This window comes from Chiloscyllium plagiosum, unplaced genomic scaffold (genome assembly GCF_037043375.1).
Source record: "Chiloscyllium plagiosum isolate Xiang-an unplaced genomic scaffold, Cpla_swu_hap1 HiC_scaffold_40, whole genome shotgun sequence".
NCBI classification, from domain to species: Eukaryota; Metazoa; Chordata; class Chondrichthyes; order Orectolobiformes; family Hemiscylliidae; genus Chiloscyllium; species Chiloscyllium plagiosum.
Window position 1 is genome coordinate 69,020,515 of NW_028270178.1, and position 24,888 is coordinate 69,045,402.

Below are 24,888 nucleotides of genomic sequence, written 5' to 3' on the forward strand. Positions count from 1 at the left end.
CATATGTGTTCCCATGACTACCCCTTTGTTCTGGACGAAGTGGGAGGATTCAAAGGAGAAATTATTAAGGGTGAGGACCAGTTCGGCCAAACGAATGAGAGTGTCGGTGGAAGGGTACTGTTGGGGACGTCGGGAGAGGTAAAAACGGAGGGCTTGGAGGCCCTGGTCATGGCGGATGGAGGTGTAGAGGGATTGGATATCCATGGTGAAGATGGGGCGTTGGGGGCCGGGGAAACGGCAGTCTTGGAGGAGGTGGAGGGCGTTGGTGGTGTCTCAAATGTATGTGGGGAGTTCCTGGACTAGGGAGGATAGGAGAGTGTCGAGGTAGGTAGAGATGAGTTCAGTGGGGCAGGAGCATGCTGAGACAATGGGTTGTCCAGAATGGTCAGGCTTGTGGATCTTGGGAAGGAGGTAGAACCGGGCAGTGTGGGGTTCCCGGACTATGAGGTTGGAAGCTGTGGGTGGGAGATCTCGAGGTTATGAGGTTCTGTATGGTCTGGGAGATGATGGTTTGGTGATGGGGGTGGGGTCATGATCGAAGGGGCAGTTGGAAGAGGTGTCCTCAAGTTGGCGTTTGGCTTCAGCGGTTTAGAGGTCAGTGTGCCAGACTATCACTCCGCCCCCTTGATCTGCTGGCTTGACGATGAGGTTGGGATTGGAGGGCTGCGCGTTGTGAGGGTGAGAGGTTGGAGTGGGGGAGGGGGGTAGACAGGTTGAGGCGGTTAATGTCCCGGCGGCAGTTGGAAATGAAGAGGTCGAGGGCATGTAATAGGCCAGCGCGGGGTGACCAGGTGGATGCAGTGTGTTGGAGGTGGGCAAAGGGGTCCTCGGAAGGTGGGCGGGAGTCCTGATTGCGAAAGTAAGCTCGGAGGCGGTGGAAGAAGTGTTCGACGTCACGGCGTGTATTAAATTCATTGATGCGTGGACGGAGGGGGATGAAGGTGAGGCCTTTGCTGAGAACTGATCGTTCGTCCTCAGTGAGGGGAAGGGCTGGAGGGATGGTGAAAACTCGGCAGGGCTGGGAGCTGGGATCTGGTGTGGGTGTGGAGCTGAGAGTGGGGGCGGAGCCTGTAACTGGAGTGGGGGGAATGGGGGTGGAGTCATGAGCAGGGTTCCACCCCCATTCCCCCAACGCTGACATCATCATCCTAGGAAAAATACTTCCACTGTCTACCTTTGTAATCCTCTAATCATCTTGTATGTCTCTATCAAATCCCCTCTCGCCTTATTCTTGCTAATGAGAAGAGTTTCAAGTCTCTCAGCCTTTCCTCACAAGACCTTCTCTCCAGACCAGGCAACATTCTGGTAAATCTCCTCTGCACCTTTTCCAATGTTTCCAGATCCTTCTGGAAATATGGGCACCAGAACTGAACACAATATTCCAAGTGTGGCTGCACCAGCGTTTTGTATAGTTGCAGTATGGTATTTCAAATTCGGAACTCAATCCCTCCACGAATGAAACCTAATACACCGTATGCCGCCTTAACAGCACTATCAACCTGGGTGGCAACTTTCAGGGATCTATGTACATGGATTAAAAGATCCCTTTGCACACCACACTACCAAGAATCTTTCCATTGACCCAGTATTCCGCCTTCCTGTCATTCTTCTCAAAGTGCATCACCTCACATTTAGTTGCATTGAACTCTATTTGCCACCTCTCAGCCCAATTCTGCAGTTTATCCAAGTCCCCTTGCAACCTGTAACATTCTTCCACACTGTCCAATACTACACTGACTTTAGTGACGTCTGAAAATTTCCTAATCCATTCACCTATACCTGCAGTGGTCCCAAAACAGATCCTGGTGGCACGTGACTAGTAACTGGATTCCAGTCTGAATATTTTCCATCAACCATCACTCGCTGCCTTCTTTCAGAAAGCAAGTTTCTAATCCAAACTGCTAAATCACCCTCGATTCTATGCCTCTGCATTTTCTCCAACAGCTTACCATGTGGAACCTTGTCAAAAGCTTTACTTTTGTCCATGTGTATCATGTCAAATGCCCTACCCTCAACTACAAGCTTGGTGACCTTCTCAAAAAACTGTATGAGATTTCTGAGACATGACCTGTGAGACAAAACCAAGTTGACTATCTGAAATCAAATTGATGTTTGACAGATGAGTATAAATCTTATCTCTCATAATCCTTTCCTAAACCTTTCCTACAACAGAAGTAAGGCTCACTGGTCTATAATTACCTGGGTCATCTCTACTGCCTTTCTTGAACAAGGGCACAACATTTGCAATCTTCCAGTGCTCTGGTACCAAATCTGCAGACAATGACAACTCAAATATCCAAGCCAAAGGCTATGCTACCTCCTCCCTAGCTTCCCAGAGAATTCTCGGATAAATCCCATCCAGCCCAGGGGACTTGTCTATTTTCACTCCTTCCAGCATTGATAACACCTGTTCGTATCTAACCTTGATAATTTCTAGTCTAATATCTCATACCTCATTCTTCTCCTCTACAATATTCTCCTTTTCCTGAGTGAAAACCGATGAGAAATGTTCATTTAGCCTCTCTCCGATCTCCACAGGGTCAACACTCATCTTCCCATTCTGTCTGTGATTGGACCTATTCCTACCCTAATCATGTTTTTATTTCTCACATACCTATAGAAAGCTTTAGGGTTCTCCTTTATTCTATTTGTTAAAGACTGCTTGTGTCCTCTCTTTGCTCTTTTTAACTCTCTCTTTAAATCCTTCTTAGCTGACCTGTAATTCTCCATCGCCTCATCTGAACCATCTTGTCTCATCAACACCTAAACCTCCTTCTTCTTCGTAACAAGAGATGCAGTTTCCGCAGTGAACCAAGGTTCCCTTACCTTATCACTTCCTCCTGCCTGACAGGGACATACCTATCAAGGACACGCAATATCTGTTCCTTAAACGAGCTCCATATTTCCATTGTCTGCATCCCCAGCATTTTACTACCCCATTCTGTGCATCTAATTCTTGCCTAATAGCATTATAATTGCCCTTGCCCCATCAATAACCTGTGGTATGTACTTATTCCTTTCCATCGCTAAACTAAACTTAACTGAATTATGGTCACTCTCTCCAAAGTGCTCACCTACAACTAAATCAAACACCTAGTCTGGTTCATTACCAAGGACCAGATCCAATGTGGCCTTCCCTCTTGTCCGCCCTTTAACATACTGTGTCAGGAAACCCTCCTGTACACATTGGATAAAAATCGATTCATTCAACGTATTAGAGTTATAGCATTTCCAGTCAATGTTGGGGAAGTTAAAGTCCCCCTTAATGACCACCCTGTTACTTTCACTCCTATCCAGAATAATTTTGCTAATCCTCTCTTCCACAACCCTGGTACTCTGTGGAGGCCTATAAAAAAAACTCCAAGCAGTGTGACCTCTCCTCTTCTGTTTCTAACCTCAGCCCACACTACCTCAGGAGACGAGTCCTCATCAAAAGTTCTCTCAGCCACCGTTATACTCTCCTCGACTAACATGACATGCATGGACCCATTGCAGAGCTTCAAACTCCATGAGGCAGCCATACTCTCTGACAGACAGACTCAGTCTGGAACCTCCTCTGTCCTTAAGACCTTATGCACTGCCTGTGCTCCTCCATTTCCCCTTGGCACGGTCCCTTTTCAACCCACCCTGCATCACTCCATGAATGGTGCTGTCAAGGGCAGAAGTCTGTAGAATACCCTCCCTAACCTTCTCTATCCTCCTTTAAGAGGTATTTTAAAATCATTCTCTTTAATCAACGTTTTAATCATCCATGAAGCACCTTAGGAGATTTGCCATTGTGAAAGATTCCATACAATGCAAGTAGTTGTTGTTATTGCTGTACATTAGGAGAATGTACAGCAAAATTCTAACAAGAAAGTCACTGACAGGTGTAGTGTGCAGGCCACCAAATAATAACATCACATTGGGATGGGCAATAAACAAAGAAATAACTATTGCCTGTAAAAATGGTACGGCTATTACCACAACTGATTGTAATCTACATGTAGATTGATCGAACCAGCTCAGTCAGGGTAGCCTTGAGTTTATTAAGTGTATCCATGATAGTTTTCTTGAACTGTTGAAATGGAATTGACAAGGGAGCAATCTATCCAGCATCTGGCCCTGTGCAATGAGACAGGAATAATTAATGACCTCAGAGTTAGGGATCCTCTTGAAAGAAGTGATCACTGTATGGTTGAATTTAGAATACATATGGAGAGCATGAAGATAAAATCTAATACCTGGGTCCTGTGCTTCAACACAGGGAACTACAATAGAATGAGGGAGAACCTGGATAAAGTAGACTGGAAACAAAGATTTTATAGAGGGACAGTTGATGAGCAGTGGAAGATTTTCAAAGGCACTTTACAAAGTGCTCCGCAATGGTATATTCCAGTGAAAAGGAAGGATTGTAAGAAAAGGCATACTCTGTGATGGGTATCTAAGGAAAGCGATCAAATTGAAAGAGAAGACATGCAAAGTGGCCAAAAACAACCTGAAACTAGAACTGGGAAAACTTTAAAGGTCAACAGAAAGCCACAGAAGAGCTATAAAGAAAAGTAAGATAGAACATGAGAAAAATAAACTAGCACAGACTATAAAGATAGCAAAATTTTATATTGAATGAGAAAATAGTGGCTAAAGTAAATGTTGGTCCTTTGGAAAAGGAGAAGGAACATTTAATTATGGGATATCACAGTGGAGGACACTAATATCTTGCCAATAATTAGCAAAGAGACAAAGATAGGTGAGGATTTGGAAACGATCATTATTAGGGAACAGCTAGTGTTGGACTGTTGGAGTTAATTGAGCTAATGACAGAAAAGTCTTCTGACCCTGATGGAATGCATCCCAGGGTAATAAAGGAGATGCCAGGAGAAATAGCAAATGCACTGGCAGTAATTTTCCAAAATTCTCTGGACTCTATGGCAGTCCCAGCAAATTGGAAAGCAGCAAAATTGACGCCACTTTTTTTAAAAAGGAGGTGGACAAAAGGTGGGGAATTATACACAAGTTAGCATATTCTCTGTAGTGGGAAAGATGCTTGGGTCTATTATCAAGAAAGAAATAGCAGGGAATCTCGATAGAAATTGTCCCATTGGACAGACAGAGCATGGGTTCATGTAGGGCAGTTCCTACTTCACAAATCTTTTGGAATTCTATGAAGACATTTTGAGCAAGGTGGACAACGGGGACCCAGTGGATGCGGTGTACCTGGATTTCCAAAAGGCCTTCAACAAGGTGCTGTGCAAGAGGCTGTTGAATAATATAAAGGTGCATGGCGTTAGGAGTAGAGTATTAGCATGGATAGAAGATTGGTTGACTAACAGGAAGCAAAGTGTGGGGATAAATGAGTACTATTCTGGCTGGCAATCAGTGACTAATAGTGCGCCTCAGGGATCAGTGTTGCGACTGCAAATATTTAGAATTGATACAGATGATTTGGAGTTGGCGACCACATGTAGGGTGTCAAAGTTTGCATATGACACTAAGATGAGTAGCAGAACAATGTGTGCGGAGGACTGTGAAACTTTGCAGAGGAACATAAATACATTGAGTGAGTGGGCAATGGTCTGGCATTTGGAATAGAATGTTCATAAATGTAAAGTCCGACTGTTTGGTTGGAGTAACATTAAAAAAGAGATTATTACTTGAGTTTTTAAAACTTGCATCATTTGCTATGCAGGGGTCACCTGAGTATCCTTCTGCATGAAGGTTGGTCACCAGGTACAACAATCAATTCAGACAGCAAATGGAATTTTGGCCTTCATTGCTGAAGGGATTGTGCTTAAAAGCAGAGGTTATGTTCCAGCTTTATTTGGGTGCTGGTGAGGCCACACCTGGAGTGCTGCATGCAGTTTATGTCTCCTTACTTGAGAAAGGATGTACCGGCACTAGAGGGGGTGCAGAGGAGGTTAACTCGGTTGATTCTGGAGTTGAGGTGGTTAGCTTAAGAGAGACTGAGTAGATTGAGATTATATTCATTGGAATTCAGAAGAATGGAAACATATAAAATAATGAATGGAATGGATAAAATAGAAGTAGAGAGAATGTTTCCACTGGCAGGCGAAGCTAGGACAAGAGGGCATCACCTCAAGATTAGAGGCAGCAAATTTAGGACTGAATTGGGAAGGAATTTCTTGACCTCTATGGAATTCATTGCCCAGGGAAGTAGTTGATGCTAGTTTAGTAAACGTTTTTAAAGCTAAGGTAACATTTTTTTAAAAGAATTAATTAATTAAGGGATATGGTGAGAACGTTGGTAAATGGTTCTGCGCCCACGAAATGATCAGCCATGATCTTAATGAATGGCAGAGCAAGCTCAAAGGGCAGGGCGGCCTTCTCCTGTTCCTAGTTCTTTTGTTGTTGTATTTTGCATTCCTCCCGCACTCTTGACTTTCAGGTGCTGGTGTTGGATTAGGATGGACAAAATTGAAATTCACAGAACACCAGGTTATAGTCCAACAGGTTTATTTGGAAGCACTCACGTTGCAGCTTCTTCCTCAGATGGTTGTGTGATTTTGAACTTTGTGTCTCACTCTTGTAACTGATAAACAGCAACAAAAGCCACAAAGCAGTGCACATGCACCAGCCAACAATGGGCCCCTGGTGGTTGATGTCAGCGGAAGACCAATGGAAAGGCAGGGGCAGAGCTGGAGGACCTGGCGGGGCATTTGGTCCTCCGACCAATCAGAGTAAATGAGGGACGGGACTAGACTATACCACGTGATCATCCTCACGGTGGGCGCGGATGTGCGGGACGTGTGGATGGAGAGCTGTTGGGAAGGAAAGAAATAAACAGCAGGAAGTGGGACGGAAATGGTGTTGGTATGGGCTGAGAGGTTTTACAAACATTTAGTGCACATCGGAAAATACAAATTTGAAACTTACAGTCCCGTTTTTGCAGTAAACTGGAAAATAACCTCATCGTGTGATTGCCGCCATCTTTATTCGGGGCAAAGATTCACTTGGCACATGCGTGGCCGCCAGCTTTGTCGGGGGCAAAGTTCAGAGGGGTGTATGTAGAGCCCTCCCTGGTAGAGAGTCATAGGGCAGGATTTACCCAGAGCACATTCAAACCCAGAGAAATTGATTTTTTTTTCTGGATTTGTTTCTTCATCCATTTAAATGATTTGGATGTGAATAGAGCCAATACGTTTCGTAGGTTTGCAGATGACACCAAAATTGGAGGTATTGTGGACAGTGATAAAGATTGTCTCAGAATACAATGGGATAATGATCAGATGGGCCAATGGGCTGTGGAGTGGCAGATAGGCTTTAATTTAGAAAAATGTGAGGTGCTGCATTTTAGAAAAGCAAATCACACTGAATTGTAAGGTCTTGGAGAGTCTTGCTGAACAAAGAGACTTTGGAGTGCATGTTCATAGCTCCTTGAAAGTAGAGTCACAGGTAGATAGGATAGTGAAGAAATTGTTTGGTATTCTTCCCTTTGTTGGTCAGAGCATTGAGTAAAGGAGCTGTACAGGACATTGGTTGGGCCACTTTTGGAATATGGTGCGCAATTCTGGTCTCCCTGTTATCAGAAAGAGGCACTGAAACATGGAAGGCTTGAGAATTGATTTTGTAAGGATGTTGCCAGGGTTGGAGGATTTGAGTTGCAAGGAGAGGCATAATAGGCTGGGGCCATTTTCCCTGGAGTGTCATAGGCTGAGGTGTGATGTTGAAGAGGTATATAAAATTGTGAGGAGCATGGATAGCGTAAATAGACAAAGTGTTTACCCTGAGGTGGTGGAGCCCAGAACTAGAGGATATAGGTTTAGGGTGAGAGGAGAAAATTCAAAAGGTGCCTAAAGGGAAACCAAAATTGTAACATTTAAAAGGCATTTGAATAGGAAGGGTTCAGAGGGATGTCGGTCAATTGCTGGTAAATGGGAATAGTTTAGGTTAGAATATCTGGTTTGCATAGATAGGTTGGACTGAAGAGTCTGTTTTTGTGCTAGACATTTCTGACTGTGGGATCATAAAAGTGAACACTGCTCTGATTCACCTCTGGGCTCCTTGATGTCCACTTGTTCGTTATCTAGCTTCCTCAGTCTCACATGAGTGTATTTTTGCCATGTTTAGTATTTTACTACTACGTTCACAGATCTTTTTGTAAATGGATTGTCCACTGCTGCCTGACTCTTGACCGTATGCTGCTCCATTATCAGGTTATTTTTTCCACAATATCTTTGACAGTCAAGAATTCTTTTTTCCAATAGTGAGTGGATTTTTCTTCCATTTCTGACAGTCAAATTCTGCACCGTTTTCATTTCCTATAATTCATATTGCACTCCCTGAAACATCATGTGTATTTCTCCTTCCACAGATACCAGTGATCATTACCAAAGCCCTGTTGCCTGTGGAGAGGGTGATGTTCGACTTCCTTGTACAGCTGCAGTTTGAATGGTGAAGGCGCTCCCACAACGTGGTTGGGTAAGAGACATTACAGATTATTCACTCAGCGATAGTGAAAAGTCGAAGATATCTGTACAAATCAACATGTTTTTAATTTCACAAAAATATTGAAAACTTTTGACATAAGGCCACAGCTGGAGAATATTATGTCCGGTGACCAAAACCATTGCCAAATAAGCAATTTTTCAGGAATGCCTTAAAGGAAGAAAGCAGATGTTAGAGGGTGGGAATTCCAGACCGTGTTGCCTTGGAATCTATAGAAACAGTCACACAGCTGAACTCAAATAAACACATCATTGGGAGTCTAAACTAAAATGAGTTATTGAGATGTGAAAGTGTGTCTGTTGCATGGAGATAGGAATGATTACAGCCAGGAATTAAATCAAGTGTGTGAAAGTAAATTGTTGTTGCTTATAAATGGGAGCCTTTTGATGGATCAGCAAGTTCTAGTACAAGTGAACACTTGGGCGGTAGAGCTTTCAATATTCTGGAGATTATAGGGAGGGTGATTGTGGGATGCTGGCCAGGAGTGGGTTTAGATCATGAAATCTAGAGTTAACAAAATGAATGAATGAGAGTTTCAGTAACTGAGCTGAGACTGTGGTGAGTTCAGGTGATATCACTGAATTCGAAATAGTGGTCTTGGAGTGGGAATGGGCTATCACCCTCACCTCACCTCTGGAATTCAGCTGTTTGTCAGTTTGTGAATCAAGTCTGCAACAAGATCAGGAGCTGAGTGGCCCTGGCAGAACCCCAACTGGGTGTCACAGAAGGTTATTGCTGAGCAGCTGCGTGACAGCACTGTTGGTGACTCCTTCCATCACTTCACTGCTGAGGGAGTGTGGACTGATGGAGGGAAATTGGCTGGGTTGGCTCTGTCCTGCGTTTTTGTGTTGGAACATCCATGGGAAATGTTCCACAATGTCAGTAGGTGCCAGTACTGGACTTGTCTTGGTGGGCAGCAAGTTCTGGAGCACAGCCATCAGTATTATTGCCACAATGTTGGTAGGGCCGACAGCCTTTACACTACTTCTCCATTTCTTGATCTGATTTGAAATAAGTTTTCAACCAAGTTGATTCATATCTGTGATGTCAGGGACCAATGGAGAAGGCTCATCCACTTGGCACTGCTGGCTGAAGATTGCTGCAAATGCTGTTGTCTTGTCTGTTGCCTGGATGTGTGAGACCCCTCCATCAGTGAGGGTGGGGATATCTGTGATGCTTCCTGCAGTGAGTTGTTTAATTGCCCATCACCATTCCTGACTAGGTGTGGCAGAACTGCAGAGTTCAGATCTGATCCATTGGTTGTTGGATCACAGTTCTATTTGGTGTTGCTTGCGCTATTTGGCATGCAGGTTGGGTAGCTTCACCAGGTTGGCACCACACTTTTAGGTATGCCTGGTATTGTTCCTGGCATGCCCTGCGGAACTCTCCATTGAGCCAGGGTTGATCCACTGGCTTGATGTTAATAGTTGAATGGGGGATATACCAGGCCATGAGGTTTCAGATTGGGCTGGAGTACAGTTCTGCTGTTTTGGCCCACAGTGAGACAGAAGTTGCAGGGTCAAGAGGGCTAATTGTGTTGTATTTTCCAGTGCATTGGTAGCTGCAATGTGGTCCATACAGTTTCATTCCTTTGTTGAGACTGTGCAGTGATTAATACAATGAGTGATTTGATGGACCATTGTCAGGAATTCAACTTTTTAAAAAAGGTTTTGTGGTTTACACATGAAAGAAGTGAAACTATCATGGTATTCGAACAGATGAAAGACTCAACAGACAATCAAGGTATTTTTCAATGGATAATTTCAGTTACATCACACTACATTTTTGCTATAAATTCTGTGCCTTAGAATTGTGCCCTCCACAATCACCTGATGAAGGAGCGTCGCTCTGTTAGCTAATGTGCTTCCAATTAAACCTGTCGGACTATAACCTGGTGTTCTGTGATTCTTAACTGAGAATATGACAGCACTACTAACAGGGCTGCATGTAAACAGGCTCAGTGCAGTTAATCAATACATTCGGAAGGATTTCCTCCAAGTTTGATGACACAATATTCGTCAAATCCGTCAACTTCAATCTGCAATGTTGTTATTAACAAAAACTTCAGGCTGACACAAAGCTCCCCACCCCACTGCAATGTGGTAACTGGGCCCGGCCCAGGAATTGGAACTGGGACATTTGTGGACTGTGATCTCAAAGGAAGTGAGCAAACACAATTCTGACAGATTAGTCCTCAAAGATGAGTAGCAAGTTTGAGACAAGGCCAGTGGTATACCATCTTGCACGTAGCTTAATTGCATTTCTTATTTACAGTCGTGTTTTGCAAAGTATAAAGAACTATGTGTTTTTTTTTCATGGTTGGGGAGTTATATCCCAGTTGATCACAGTTGCTGCCTCTCGCTCCCCAAGTCAAATCATAGGATCGAAAACAAAACAATAAACTGCAGGTGCTGGAGATCTGAACCCAGAAACAAGTGCTGGAGAATCTGAGCAGTTCTGAGGGCATCGGTGAAGAGAAATAATGTTACATTTCAAGTTTACTGACTCTTCCTCTGAATGGACAAATGGTCATGAGACTTGGAGCTTACAATGTTTTCCCCCCTCAAAGATGCTGCAGGGCCTGCAGTTCTCCAGCACTGTGCGTTCTATATTGAACTTTATTTACAAACAGATCGGAAAAATACTGATCTCCAAAAGTGAAAGGTTCAATGCAAACATGAGCATAGTTTCCACACTTGAGTTACACAAGCACGTCTCGGTTTAAAAACAAGATTTAACTCAAAGTAATATTCCATCTCAAAATTAGCCGAGTTACACCAGTAATAAAGCTCATCCACCCAATGAGGCACTTCAGCACAACATCCTGAAGTGTTGCACACAGCCAATTTTACCAAAGAATGATCACATGTCACAAAATTGAAGGCCAAGAGCATGTCTCTTTAAAGGAGCTGAAGTCAAACTCTCAATTTTTGGAAGGATTTTTATTAAAGCTGATTGAATATTTAAATCTCAGAGCATAATCTTTGTTTAAAAAAGCAAAGTGTGTGGGAAACATCCCACATCTTGGTAAAGGTTCAGTTCGGCCTGATACAAAGGTCAAGCAAACATCACACTTTCCATTCACTTCTACTACATCACAGTTCTTCAGGATTTAATGTATTTTATAAATTGTTTGTAAAATCATTTGTCACATTAAAGAACTGGACAATAAATGTCATTGTATGCAATAAGAGTGAAGCCTGTGACAGCAGATTGAGCTTTGGAGGGCAGTATGTGCACTTTCTAAATTCTGGGAGCACTTTGGGAGACTGCTCCCAGATGGTGATAATGAGCATATCTGGAATGCACTGTTCAGATTTGGGAATCCTTGGGAGACAATCTGTGGTTTCACTAATACTTGGTTTGCGTTGTTGGTGTACAGTAAGCAATTCATAAAGTTACTTATGTATTGTTGTTGACTACCTGAATGGTATTCAAATCTGCCAGGTTACCTTCAATAGTGTGAATGCATCTATTGGAAATATTTGGAATATTCCAGAACTGCCCAGTGCTTGGCAAATTCAGGGGGGATAAAAAATCACTGAGTAATTTGAAATTAAGAATCCAAGAGGACTTAACCACTGAAGTATTCAATTCAAATAGTTAAATGGAGTGCTCACATTTAAATTACCTCTTATCCATAGGAATGGATGGACTGACAGAATTGGGATCAAATTCCTAGCTGGGGAGTGTGAAATGTGTTTTCATAAAGTCACCTGCATTTATCAACAATAATTTGGCAAGCTCGGAAATTTAAAAAACAATACGAGCTTCATTGCTGCTCCAGTCGGTTCCTAAGCTCTGTGAAAAAAATAACAATGTTCAGGTTTATTGTTTACAGTCTGAAACATGTGTTCCTTCTACAGATCTTGCAAGTTTCCCCAATGCGCATAGTCCATCTAAATGATGTTGCTAACTTTGGCCAACTCATTTCTTTCCTAGCCTCTATAGCCTGAAGAGTGACCAGAAGCAATTACTCCCCATATGTGGGAACATTACCAACGAGGAATTTTTCCTTCAGCATTGACTTCCATATATTCAGTGCCCAGAAAAAATAAAAAGCTTGTTACCTTTTATAGAGCAATGATTCCGTGGGAGTAAAACACCAACATTTTCTTGCTTAACAATCACGCTGCCTACATTTAAACATGAACACTTCTTAATAGTTCACTAGATCCTAATGAAATATTTTGTGCAAAACAAATCACATGATACATAGTTATTCAGATAACAAAACAAGTTTGTTCATTGAAGAACCCAGAGGAAAAGGTCATGAAATAATGTGAGTTTGATACACCTCAATCATCATTTCAAGTGCATTCTCTGCATAAATTCTCCTTTTCCTCCTAGAAGTATTCAACTTCTTGAATAATTGAGAGAATGAAGTCACAGTTGTACAACACAAAATCAGACCCTTCAGTCCAACTTGCCCATGCTGACCAGATATCAAAAATTAATCTAATCCCATTTGCCAGCATTTGTTCCATATCCATCTTAAACCCTTTCTACTGATTATCAGTTTTATTTTACTTTATCAGCACTTCAAATACTGACATTTCCTTCTCCCATCATTGGCTAAAGAAATCATAAGTTCATTCATCCAAGTTAATTTTGTAATCTTTCACAAAGAAACAAGTGAGAACAACATATAGCTGAGTGCAAAACAAAATACTACAGCTGTGTGATATCTGGAAACACTCTAAAGCTGAGGCACTGATACTGCACAAGTTTGTCAGCACGGTTTCAATTATTGACAATAATTTAGTAATGTCTTAGCCTTCACATAGTTAAGGTAAATGTGAGATATCTGAATTTCATGAATTCAGATTAAACCAAGAATAATTTTTGTTGATCAAAGGAGAAAGTGATGACCAATAAAGCTGGACATCAGAGTCGAAAAGTGTCATGCTGGAAAAGCACAGCAAGTCAGGCAGCATCCGAGAAGCAGGAGAGTTGATGTTTCGGGCATAAGCCCTTCATCAGGAATCACAATCTTCAGAAAATTAACTGGCATAAACTTATGCCAATGCATATGTAGAACGGGTCAGAGCATGTTACTATCAGATTAGAGACTAATTTCAGATTTGGTACCATTCAGTGCAACATTTTAGTATGATATTTACATATGTACATAAAAGAGAAGTTGTCTAAAATTACAAGCTCTAGAACGATTATACGATTAAACCTGGAAATAAAGCTGGTGAACAAGAATGGCAAAGTGAAGTCCCATCAGTGGCGCCTTGGGCAGTGTCAGGTAAGAATTTGACAACAGGGTTGCCACTTTGGTGTAACCTGCAGTCTGGCCAAATTGCAGCAAATATCTGTTCAATTTTATCTGCAAACTATTGCATGCAAAATCCTCCTTGCACAATAATGAGGCAGCATTTTGGGATGTCATTTTTAAAATATATTATTTTCAAAGTTACTCACAATTAAGAGTGATCACTTGGTGCTGTCTGCATAACACAGTACGAAAAGGAATAAACAGAAAAAAACATTATAACCCAAATTCAGAGTCATTGATTATTGCATGGGTCCAGCATTTATAAGTAATCGATTTTTAAAATTAATACAGATACATTTACTAACTATATTGGAGTACAGTCAAGTTTCTTACTGAACACTGACAGGATTGGACAGAGTCCGCATGGATTTAAGAGAGGGGAATCATACTTAGCAAATCTACTGAAAGAATCTACAGAGTTGAATATTAAAGAAAAAAATTGCAGGACATTTAGAAAAGCTTATCATTAAACATGGGAGACTGGGTTTTGTGAAAGAGAAACTATATTTGACAAATTTACGACAGTTCATTGAGGAGACAACAAGCAGGGCTGATAAAGGGCAATCCAATGATGTTCTGTATTTGGATTTTAAAAATGTAAATGATAAGGTGCTACATAAAAGTTAATTGCACAATTTAGGAGCTCATGGTATCAGGGTAATGTATTAGCATGGACTCAGGATTGGTTAACCACACTGGCTTTTGCTGAGTCCTCACTTGGAGTACTGTATACAATGTTAGCTCCCATATTTAATAAAGGATAAACCAACACCTGAGACCATTCAAAAAAGATTCACTTAGCTGCTTTGAGGACGAAAGGGTTGACATATCAAGAATAGATAAGCAGGGGTGATCTTATGGAAACAAGATTCTGAGGAGCTTGACAGGGTAGATGTTAACTCGATCTTCCAGCACCAGTGAAGTCTCAAAACAGGGGACATTACATAAGGGAACATTCATTTTAGAAAAAGTAAAGAATTTTTTCTCTCAGTGAATGGCTAGAGTTTTCTCGCCCAAACAATTGTGAAAGTTAAATGTGGGAGGGGAATGGTTGGGTTACTCTTCAGAGGGTTGTTCTGGCTTGTTGGGCTGAAGGGCCTGTTTCTACACAGTAGGGAATCTGTGATTCTATCTCAAATTATTTTAAAAGACGGCAGATAGATTTTTGAAATATTGAGCAGTTGAGGGCTATGCGGATCAAGCATAAAAGAGCTGTTGAGGCCTGGGTTGGCCCAGCTGTGATCTGATAGAATGGGGGAACAAGCTGAAGGCGATGAATGCCCTATTCCTGCTCCGATTCCTTGAGGCTCCATTTCATGTTTTTTTTGTTTCCCAGGAAGAGCGTTATACAATGTGCGAAAGATCTCAGATGTTGTGAAAATGGGGTGTTTATGTACTGATTCAGATGGCATTGATTCATCAATCACAGCTATGCAGTCATGAGTAGGAAGGCAATTCCCTCCATGAATAAAGGAAATCTACTGCAGAGCTCACACAAAGGGAATTCTTAGCCTCAGTAAACTCTCCCATCACATTACCCAACATATCAGCTAAAGCAGGACGCACTGCGCATGTTCTCGCCAACAAAGTGACCCGAAGTTGATTGATGTCAGCACCGGACCAATGAAAGGACGGTGGGCGGTATTGGAGGACCTGGCGGGGCGGTTGGTCCTCCAAGCAATCAAAGTGAATGATGGGCGGAGCTAAGCTAAACCATGTGATCACGAGGTAAAAACATTGACTGCAGATGCTGGAAACCAGATTCTGGATCAGTGGTGCTGGAAGAGCACAGCAATTCAGGCAGCATCCGAGGACAGGCAGTGCTGCCTGAATTGCTGTGCTCTTCCAGCACCACTGATCCTAAACCATGTGATTACCCTCGCGCGCGGCGCACAGTCGCTGTAATGAATGCTCGGCAAGATATGGAGAGAAAGGATACGGTAAGGAAAGAACTAAACAGGGAAACGGGAGAAAAACTGTGTTGCTATGAGCGGAGAGGTTTTACAAACAAATTGTGCACGTCGGAAAATACAAATTTGAACGTCCCAGTCCCGTGTTTGCAGTAAATGGGGAATTGCCTCAGCGCGGCTGCAGGCCTGAGTGAGCGCCGCCATCTTTATTCGGGACAACGATTCACTGGACATGTGCACCGCCGCCATCTTTGTAGGGGGCAAGGTGCAGCCAGGCGCATGTGCAGCCTTTCTGTTGTATAGAATCTTTGGGATCACAGCAGTCAATACTGCTCTGATTCATCTCTGGGCCCCCTCATCACCACTTTGTCAATATCTAGCTTCCTTAGTCTCGAACCATGAGTGTATTTTTGACCTGTTTACGACTGTATTATTACTATTATAGACCCTTTGCAAATGAGTTATTCACTGCGGCCCAGCCCCTGACCATGTGCTGCTCTATTATCAGATTACTTTTTTTCTTGAATATTTTTGACAGTCAAGAATTCTTTTTTCCAACAAGCAAGTGTATTTTCCTTTCATTTCTGACTATCAAATTTTGCACCATTTTCATTCCCTGTAATCCATTTTGCACTCCATGAAACATCAACTGTGTTTCTCCTTCCACAGATACCAGTGATTAATGCCAAAGCCCTGTTGCCTGTGGAGAGGGTGATGTTTGACTTTCTTGTACAGCTGCAGTTTGTGTGGTGAAGGTGCTCCTACAATGTGGTTGGGTAAGAGACATTATAGATTATTCATTACAGCAACAGTGATGATTTGAAAATAATGTCAAATCAACAACAGTTTGTATTTTTATTATCATGCTTATAATTTCACAAAAAATACTATTGAGAACTTTAGACATAAGGCCAGAGATGGAGATATTAGGTCAGGTGACCAAAAGCAGGTTTTGAGGGATGTCTTCAAGGTGGAAAGCAGACCTGAGAGGTTTTGGCTGCGAATTTCAGACCATGCTGCTTCAGCAACTGTAGAAACAGCCACACAGATGAAGTAATGAATTAACAAATGGTTGGGAGTCTCAAAGAAAATGGGTTGTTGAGGTCTCAAAGTGTGTGTGGTGCAGGGAGCTAGGGATTATCACAGCCAGGAATTAAATCAAGTGTGAGAAATTTAAATTGAGGGATATTGGCCACATGCTGGCAGGTGAGACTAGATTGGGTTGGGATATCTGGTTGGCATGGACGGGTTGGACCGAAGGGTCTGTTCCCATGCTGTACATCTCCATGACTCTATGTTGTTGCTTATGAATAGGAGACTTTTGATGAATCAACAAGCAGATATTCAGATGTTCTTGAGATTACAGGGAGGTTGAATGTGGGAAGTTGGCCAGGGAGTGAGTTTGGATAATGAAGCCTAGAGATAACACAATGTGGATGAAAGTATATGAGCTGAGACAAGGGTGAAATCAGCTTGAAATAGTGGTGTTAGAGTGGGACTGAGCTATCACCCTCACCTCACCTCTGGGATTCAGCTGGTTGTCAGGTTGTGAATCAGGGTGGTAACACAATCGGGAGCTGAGTGGCCCTGGTGGTGCCTAAAATGAGTGTCACTCAGCTGACTGTTGCAGAGCAGCTGCTGATTGATTTCCCGTTAATGACATTTTCCATCACTTTACTGCTGATCGAGTGTAGACTGTTGGAGGGAAATTGCCTCGGTTGGATTGCCCTGTGTTTTTGTGTTGAACATCCCTGGGCAATGTTTTGCATTTTTGGTAGATGCCAGTGCTGGAGCGGTACGTGGCTTGGTGGGTGGCAAGTTCTGGAGCGCAAGCTATCGGTATTATTGCCAAAATGTTGGCAGAATCATAGCCTTTGCACTACTTAACCATTTCTTGATGTTATTCAAACTCAGTCGAACTGACATCTGTGATGTTAGAAGCCACTGGAGAAGGCTGAGATGGATCATCTCACTTTACACTTCTGGATGCAGATTGCTGCAAATGCTGTCATCTTATCTGGTGCATGGATGTGTGAGGCCCCTCCATCAGTAAGGGTGGGGATTTCTGTGATGCTTCCTCCAGTGAGTTGTTTAATTGTTCATCACCGTTCACAACTGGGTGTGGCAGAACTGCAGAGTTCCGATCTGTTCCTATGGATGTAGGATCACGTAGTTCTGTTGCTTGCTGCTGATGCTGTTTGAAAGGCAGATGGTCCTGTTTGGTAGCTTCACCAGGTTGGCACTTCATTTTTAAGTCAGCCTGGTGCTGCTCATGGCATGCCCTGCTTTACTGTCCATTGTGATGGGTGAGTGCGGGATTTACAACCCCATGAGATTACAGATTGTGCAGGAGTACAGTTCTGCTGCTGTTGATGTTCCACAGTACCTCATAGATACGCTGTTTGAGATCCTACATCTCTTTGAAGTCTGTCCCATTTAGAACGGTAATAGTGCCACTCAACACAGTGGAGGTTTTCTCAACTTTAAACCAAGACTTGTGTCTCCAAAAGGAACGTGTGATTGTCGTTCTTACCGATAACTGTCATGGCCAGATGTATCTGCAGCTGGTCAATTCATAACAATGAGATCAAGTATGTTTTTTTCCCTCTTGTTGGTTCCCTCACCACCCGCTGCAGACTCAGTTGAGCAGCTATGTCCTTTAGGACCTGGCCAGCTCAGTCAGTAATTCTGTTGCAGAGCTAGTCTCGATTGTGGACATTGAAATCCTGTACCCAGAGTATGTTTGACACCATTTTGTTGCCTCAGTGCTTCCTCCAAATGTTGTTCAACATGAAGGAGAAGTAATTCATCAGCCAAGGGAGGACGGTACATGGTAATCAGCAGGAGCCATGAGACTCCCAGGGCGAATCCTCCCTGTCTGTACACCACTGTGCCACCACCTCTGTCTGGTCTGTGCTGCCGGTGGGACAGGACATATCCAGAGATTTTAGGAGAAATTGAAGACTGCAGATGCTGGAGGTCAGAGTCGAGAGTGTGGTGCTGGAAAAGCATACCAGATCAGACTGATGAAGGGCTGAGGTTCAAAACGTCGATTCTCCTCCTCTGATGCTGCCTGACCTGTTGTGCTTTTCCAGCACCACACTCTCGATATCTAGGATGGTGATGGTGGTGTCTGGTCTTTGTTTGTAAGGGATCATTCCGTGAGTATGAATATGTCAGGCTGCTTCTTGACTAGTCTGAGGTACAGCTCTCCACATTTTGGCACCAAAAACTAGATGTTAGTGAGGAGGACATTGCACCATCTAGAGGGCTGATTCTGTGGTTGTAATTTCTAGTGCCTTGTTAGATGCCACATGGTCCATCCAGTTTCATTACTGTGTTGAGACTTTGCAGTGATTAGTACAGTGAGTCGCTGGCTGGGCTGCTGTCAGGTTGGCAGGATTTTTTTTCACCATTGACAATGGTTTCATGGAAATCAGGAGATTCGTAATTCCAGTTATTTTTTTCGTGAATTCAGATTCCACCATCTGCCAAGATGGGATTCGAACCAGGACTTCAGTCGCTTGTTTTAATATTCTGGATAAAAGCTAAATACATCAGGTTTGTTCACTCATTTTAAATATCACTAACCCTGAATTTGTTTCTTGTAAAACACTGTCCATCATCCTGTCTCCTCTATCCTCCCCTCCAACAACATGAGTGAGGAGCACATGGAGTTTCTCTGTCACCATGACTGAGATAATCCGATCTGCTGCTTCCCTCCCTCCCACTAGCCCACTGAGCCAAACTGCCTCACGTAGTGTTCCTGGTTTTTGTCCTAAACCTACATCTTTCTCCAGTCTCTTGTTAAGCCTTATCAGAGCTCCTCTTTACAATTTTCCCAAAGCTCGCTAAACCACAGACTTTCCAACACTCTGTCTCCTCCTTCTCACCGATTCACAGATATTGTTCCTTGTTCTGTCTGTCTGTCTTTTCTGGTTATGCCCTTCTCTCCCCTTCTTTGAAAAACTTCCTTTTGACCTCACGGTTTTTGGAAAATCCTGCTCCATTTCCACTCTCCCTTTCCTTTCTGAATTCCTTGCATTTGGTGTCCCTCCAGTATCTATCCTTGCTCTCTCCTGTATCTCACCTACATACTGCCAGGAGTTGACATTGTGAAAAAGCACCATGTTAGGTTTCACATGGACAATGACACTGCCCAGCTCTCCCTCCCCACCATCCCTCTCCATTACTCCACTGTTACTCAGTTACCAAACTGCTTATCACATTCCCACTACTCGATTAGCTGCAGTTTCCTCCAATGAAACATTGTCATGGTTAAACCCATTGCCTTCAGTTGTTATTCCAAATTCCTTTCTCTTACTGCTGAGCCTCTCCCTCTCCCTGGTAACTGTCTGAGGCAGAAATACGTTCTTCACAATATTGCTGTAATATCTGACCCCAAGATGACCTTCTGATCAGACATCTGCACAATCCCAAACACCAGGAATTCCAATCTCTTAAACATTGTTTGTCTCCTCCTCACCCCAGCTTCATTGCTACTGAAACCCCTTACCTGCCTCTGTGTCGCCTTAAACTTGATGAATCTGAAGCAGAACCCTTGATTCCGCGACTGACCCAGAATTTGGTTCCAGACTCCCTTTTCAGTATTAACACTCGGAAACGTCCACTCAGTATTTATCCTGTCAAACCCCTTAAGAATCCCATCTGTCTCAATGAGATCACCTCTCTTTCTCCAAACTCCAGTGAGTAGTGTCCCAACCTGTTCAGCCTTTATTTAAAAGATAATCCCTCCAAACCAGGGATCATCCCAGTGAATCTCCCCTGCTGAAAAATGTGTTGCTGGAAAAGCACAGCAAGTCAGGCAGCATCCAAGGAGCAGGAGAATCAATGTTTCGGGCATAAGCCCTTCAGCTTATGCCCAAAACGTTGATTCTCCTTCTGCTTGGATGCTGCCTGACCTGCTGCGCTTTTCCAGCAACACATTTTTCAGCTCTGATCTCCAGCATCTGCAGTCCGCACTTTCTACGAGTGAATCTTCCCTGAAATGCCTCCAATAAAGTGACACATTTCCTTATCTAAAGGGACCAAAACTGCTCACTTTACTCCAGATATGGTGGTCTCACCACCACTTCCTCACGTTACTCTCAGGTATATACTCCAAACTCTCATACTGAAAACCCTCTGAACAAAACACTCCATTCCCCTTCCTGATGACCTGTTGTAACTATGTGCAGTAATCCTGCGCCAGGAGGAGGGGATGGTGTGGGTTTCTAACTTGAACTGAGAGTGACAGATTTTATAAACTTGTATTACAGGATATTACAGGTGGACATTCAGATGGTAATCTCAGTAAATGTTCTGCCAAACTCTGATTGAATTACTCAGTACATCAGGACCTGGATATTCGCATTGTGAGTATTGCATTCCAGATCAATCCCCTTTGCTGCTTAAAATTTCTCCTTTGAATCATCACATTCTCTCAAAAGGTCTCCCCAAACCATCATGTGTTATGTAATCCTTTTATGATGATGTGATGAATGTAATGTTTATTATTCGAATGTGTAATTTTTGTACAAGGATGCCTCAGAGAGGGGGCAGAATATTCTTAAAGGGGAGAATAACCATTTTGAGGGGTGGCTGTTGTTTATTGGTATCAATGACATAGGAATAGAAGAGTTCACATTGTTGGATCATTCGAATCTCTTGTGGGGTAGAATTGACCTCCGTCAGAAGGATGGATTGTACCTGCACTGAAAGGGAAGAGTTGCTAGTGCTATTCAGGAGGCATTAAACCAGTGAAGGAATGGAGGTAAACTCAAAAGAGTGAGGAAAGAGCCAAGTCTGAGGCTGGTACAGTTCAGGCGTCAAACAGTCAAGGCAGGCAAAGGCAAGGCACAGAATGAGGTAGGACTGAGCAGTTACACTGCATTTATTTCAATGCAGGAGGCCCGATAGCTCAGGGTATGGTTTTGAACATGGCACTGGGATATTACAGCAATTACAGAGGTATGACTTAAGCTGCTGGTCCTAACCATTCCTAATGTTCCAAGGTATAGATGCTATAGCAAGGATAGAAAGGGGGCAACAGAGCGGGGGGGGGGGGGGGGGGGGGGTGAGGTGGTTTTGATGAGGGATAACATTATGTCTGGGCTTCAGGAGGATATTTCTGGAAGTATATCCAGGCAAGTTGTACAGGTGGAACTGAGAAATAAATAGTCAGCCGGGAATTGAGAAGCAAATTTACTAACAGATCACTTGTCTGTAAGAATAGTATGATTGTTTCCAATACTTGACCTTTTTTAATTCATTCACAGGATGAGGGTGTCACTGGCTGGGCCTCAGGGGCAGTTAAGATTCAACCACGTTGCTGTGGGTCTGGAGTCACATGTAGGCCAGACCAGGTAAGGATGGCAGATTCCTTCCCTGAAGGATATTAGTGAATCTCATGGTTTTTTTTTTTGCAACAATCAACAATGGATTCATGGTCTTTAATAGATTCTTACTTCCAAATTTTTATTGAATTCACATTCCACTGTCTGCTGTGACGGGATCCAAACTCTGAGCCCCAGAACGTTATCTGGGTGTCTGGATTATCCATCTAGCGATAGTATTACTAGACCATTGGGCAGGGTGAGTGACTGAGGTATCAATGGGGCAGCACATCAGCACCAAATATCCCATGGTCTCCGTGGAACATAGAAAGGGCTGGGGAGGGAGATATATCCCTGGTGGTGGGGTCTGACTGTAGGTAGTGGAAATTGCAGAGGTTAATGCGCTGTATCTGGAGATTCGTGGGGTGGCAGGTGAGGACCGGTGGATTATATTCTTATTGTGGTTGGAAGGGTGGGGGGAAGGTGGAGCTACGGGATGTGGAGGATATGCATTGGAGGGAATTTTTGATCACGTGGGAGGGAAATGCAGTCCTTGAAATAGGAATCCTTTCTGGGATGTCCTGGAGTGGAATTGCTTCTCCTGGAAGCAGATATGGCAGAGGCGGAGGAATTGGGAGTACAGGTTCATGTTCTTACAGGAATATACTCAAGGGAAATCAGATGAGCAAAAAGGGAACATGAAATATCTCTAGGAAATGGTTTAAGTAGAATCCAAAGCGATTCTACAAATATATCAAGGATAAAAGAAAAAATAGACAAAGAATACAACTTCTTAAAGATCAAGAAGGCCATCTATGGAACAACAAGAGGTGGGAGAGATACTATGCTACTCTTTTCTGGAGAGTTTGGAGAACTTGATACTTAACAACAGTGATAACTTGAAAAGTGTCCATGTTACAGAGGAGGTGGTACTGGATGTCTTAAATGGCATCAAGGTGGATAAATCCCTGGGTCCTGATCAGGTGTATCCCAGAAATTTGTGGGAAGCTAGGAAAACAGTGCCCCTCCCTGAGGTATTTATATCATCGTTTGTGACAGGTGAGGTGCTGGAAGACAGGTGTTGTTATTTTAAAAAGGTGGTAAGGAAAGGCCAGGGAACAACAGAACAGGCAGCCTGAAGTCAGTGGTAGGCAAGTTATTGGAAGGGATTCTGAGGGATAGGATTTACATGTATTTGGAAAGACCAGGAAAGATTAAGGATAGTCAACATGACTTTGTGTGAGTAATTCTCTCTTTCTAACTTGATTGAGTTTTTTTGAAGATGTGACAAAGATGATTGATGAAGGTAGACTGTGGACGTTGTCTATATGGACACTGAAAGATGTTCCACAAAGCAGACTGGTTAGCAAGATGAAGTAGTGGAGGCTGATACAATTACAACATTTGAAAGGCATCTGATTGGGTACATGAATAGGAACGGTTTCGAGGGATACGGATCAATAGCTGGGAATAGGATTCCATTAGTTTAGGATTCCTAGTTGGCATGGACAAATTGGACCAAAGGTCTGTTTCTGTGCTGTACATCTCTATGACACGAATAAATGAAAATAAGATGTGTTCCTCTTTTGTAGAGAGCTATCAGAAGCACAGATAATTGTATTTAGAGCTGAGAAGGTTAAGCAGTGAGTTTGACCAGTTGCAAATTTGTGTCTTGGATATTTAATTTGCAGAGAGAAGGGAATTGTGAACAATGCCACAATTTTAGTAACTATTTTCAGGTAATTGGCAAATAATATGTGAACATGTGAACATTATTTTATTCAGTAAAGTCTGAGCATCTGGAACTGTCTGATTGGCAGCTGGACACAGACTCAGCAGTTATTCATAAACAGATTTGGAATTTTACTTTTTAGGGGAAGATTTGGGGGGCTATGGGCAAATGGGAAGGGAATTGGGACAGATGTGCAGCATCTCCAGAGGGAGAGAGTACAGTCCCAATGGGCTGAATAGCCCCCAGCCCCTGTGCTCTGTGATACTGCCCCATTCACTGTGAATGATGAAGCTCTTCCCAGGGCAGAGAGAGGGAGGATCCCACCACTCACCTCAATATGGGCCCCGATGATTGATGTCAGCGCAGGCCAATAGGGGGCAGAGGGCAGTACTAGAGGACCAGGTCATACCAGTTTGTCTTCCAACCAATTGGAGTGAATGAGGGCATCCTCAAGGCTGGAACTAAAGAAAGGCACATGTAGCAGAGATTTGAGAAACTGGAGGACATGAGATAGGGAGCGTTCTGTGGCTGGTGAGGAATTATATAAATAAGGAAGAGTTGTGAGGCTGGATGAGGTGACAGTGATCAGGAGAGTTGAGGATGGAGGAATTTAGAGTTAGTGAGGATTAGAGTCATAATGTTATACAGGAAGGAAACAGGCCCTGTGGTGCAACCAGTCCATGCCAACTATAATTCCAAACTGAACTAATTGTACCTGCCTCCGCTTGGTCCACATCCATCCAAATATTTCCTATTTATGTACTTATCTGAATGTATTTTAAATATTGTAATTGTATTCACAGCTACCACTTCCTCTGGTAATTCATTCCACACGTATATATTTTTTAAAAACCCTTATGTCTTTTCTCAAACCTTTCTCATTTCTTCTCAAAATGAATGCACCCGAGTTTTGAATCCCCCTCTCCTCCGGCTATTCACCTTATCTGCACTTTTTTTCTGATTTTATAAACCTCTAATAAGGTCACCCCTCAACCTCATGCACTGCAGTGGAAAAAATTCCCAGCCTATCCAGCCTCTCCTTAGAACACAATCCCTCCATTCATGGCAACATGCTGGTAAATCTCTCCTGAACCTGGTCCAATTTAATAATATCCTTCCTATAACAGCACAACCAGAACTGGACAGAGTATTCCAGAAGAGGCCTCTCCAACATCCTGTACG

At 43.0% G+C, this 24,888-nt stretch overlaps 1 protein-coding gene across 4 annotated transcripts in view; it reads left to right on the plus strand.

The window, feature by feature from the left end:
* The first annotated feature begins 8,332 nt into the window (after positions 1-8,332).
* LOC148138596 (uncharacterized) overlaps positions 8,333-24,888 on the plus strand; it is a 51,075-nt gene continuing 34,519 nt past the window's right edge. For 3 of the 4 annotated variants that reach the window (XR_015753940.1, XR_015753941.1, XM_087981579.1), the window contains exons 1-5: positions 8,333-8,418; positions 16,309-16,415; positions 19,118-19,200; positions 20,919-21,014; positions 21,918-22,004. Coding sequence is in view for 2 of the 4 variants with exons in the window: in XM_087981579.1 (XP_087837705.1) it covers positions 21,919-22,004 (86 nt within the window). In the remaining 2 variants the exon portion in view is untranslated. The remainder of the gene's footprint in view (positions 8,419-16,308; positions 16,416-19,117; positions 19,201-20,918; positions 21,015-21,917; positions 22,005-24,888) is intronic. The other variant, XM_087981580.1, reaches the window with a different exon arrangement.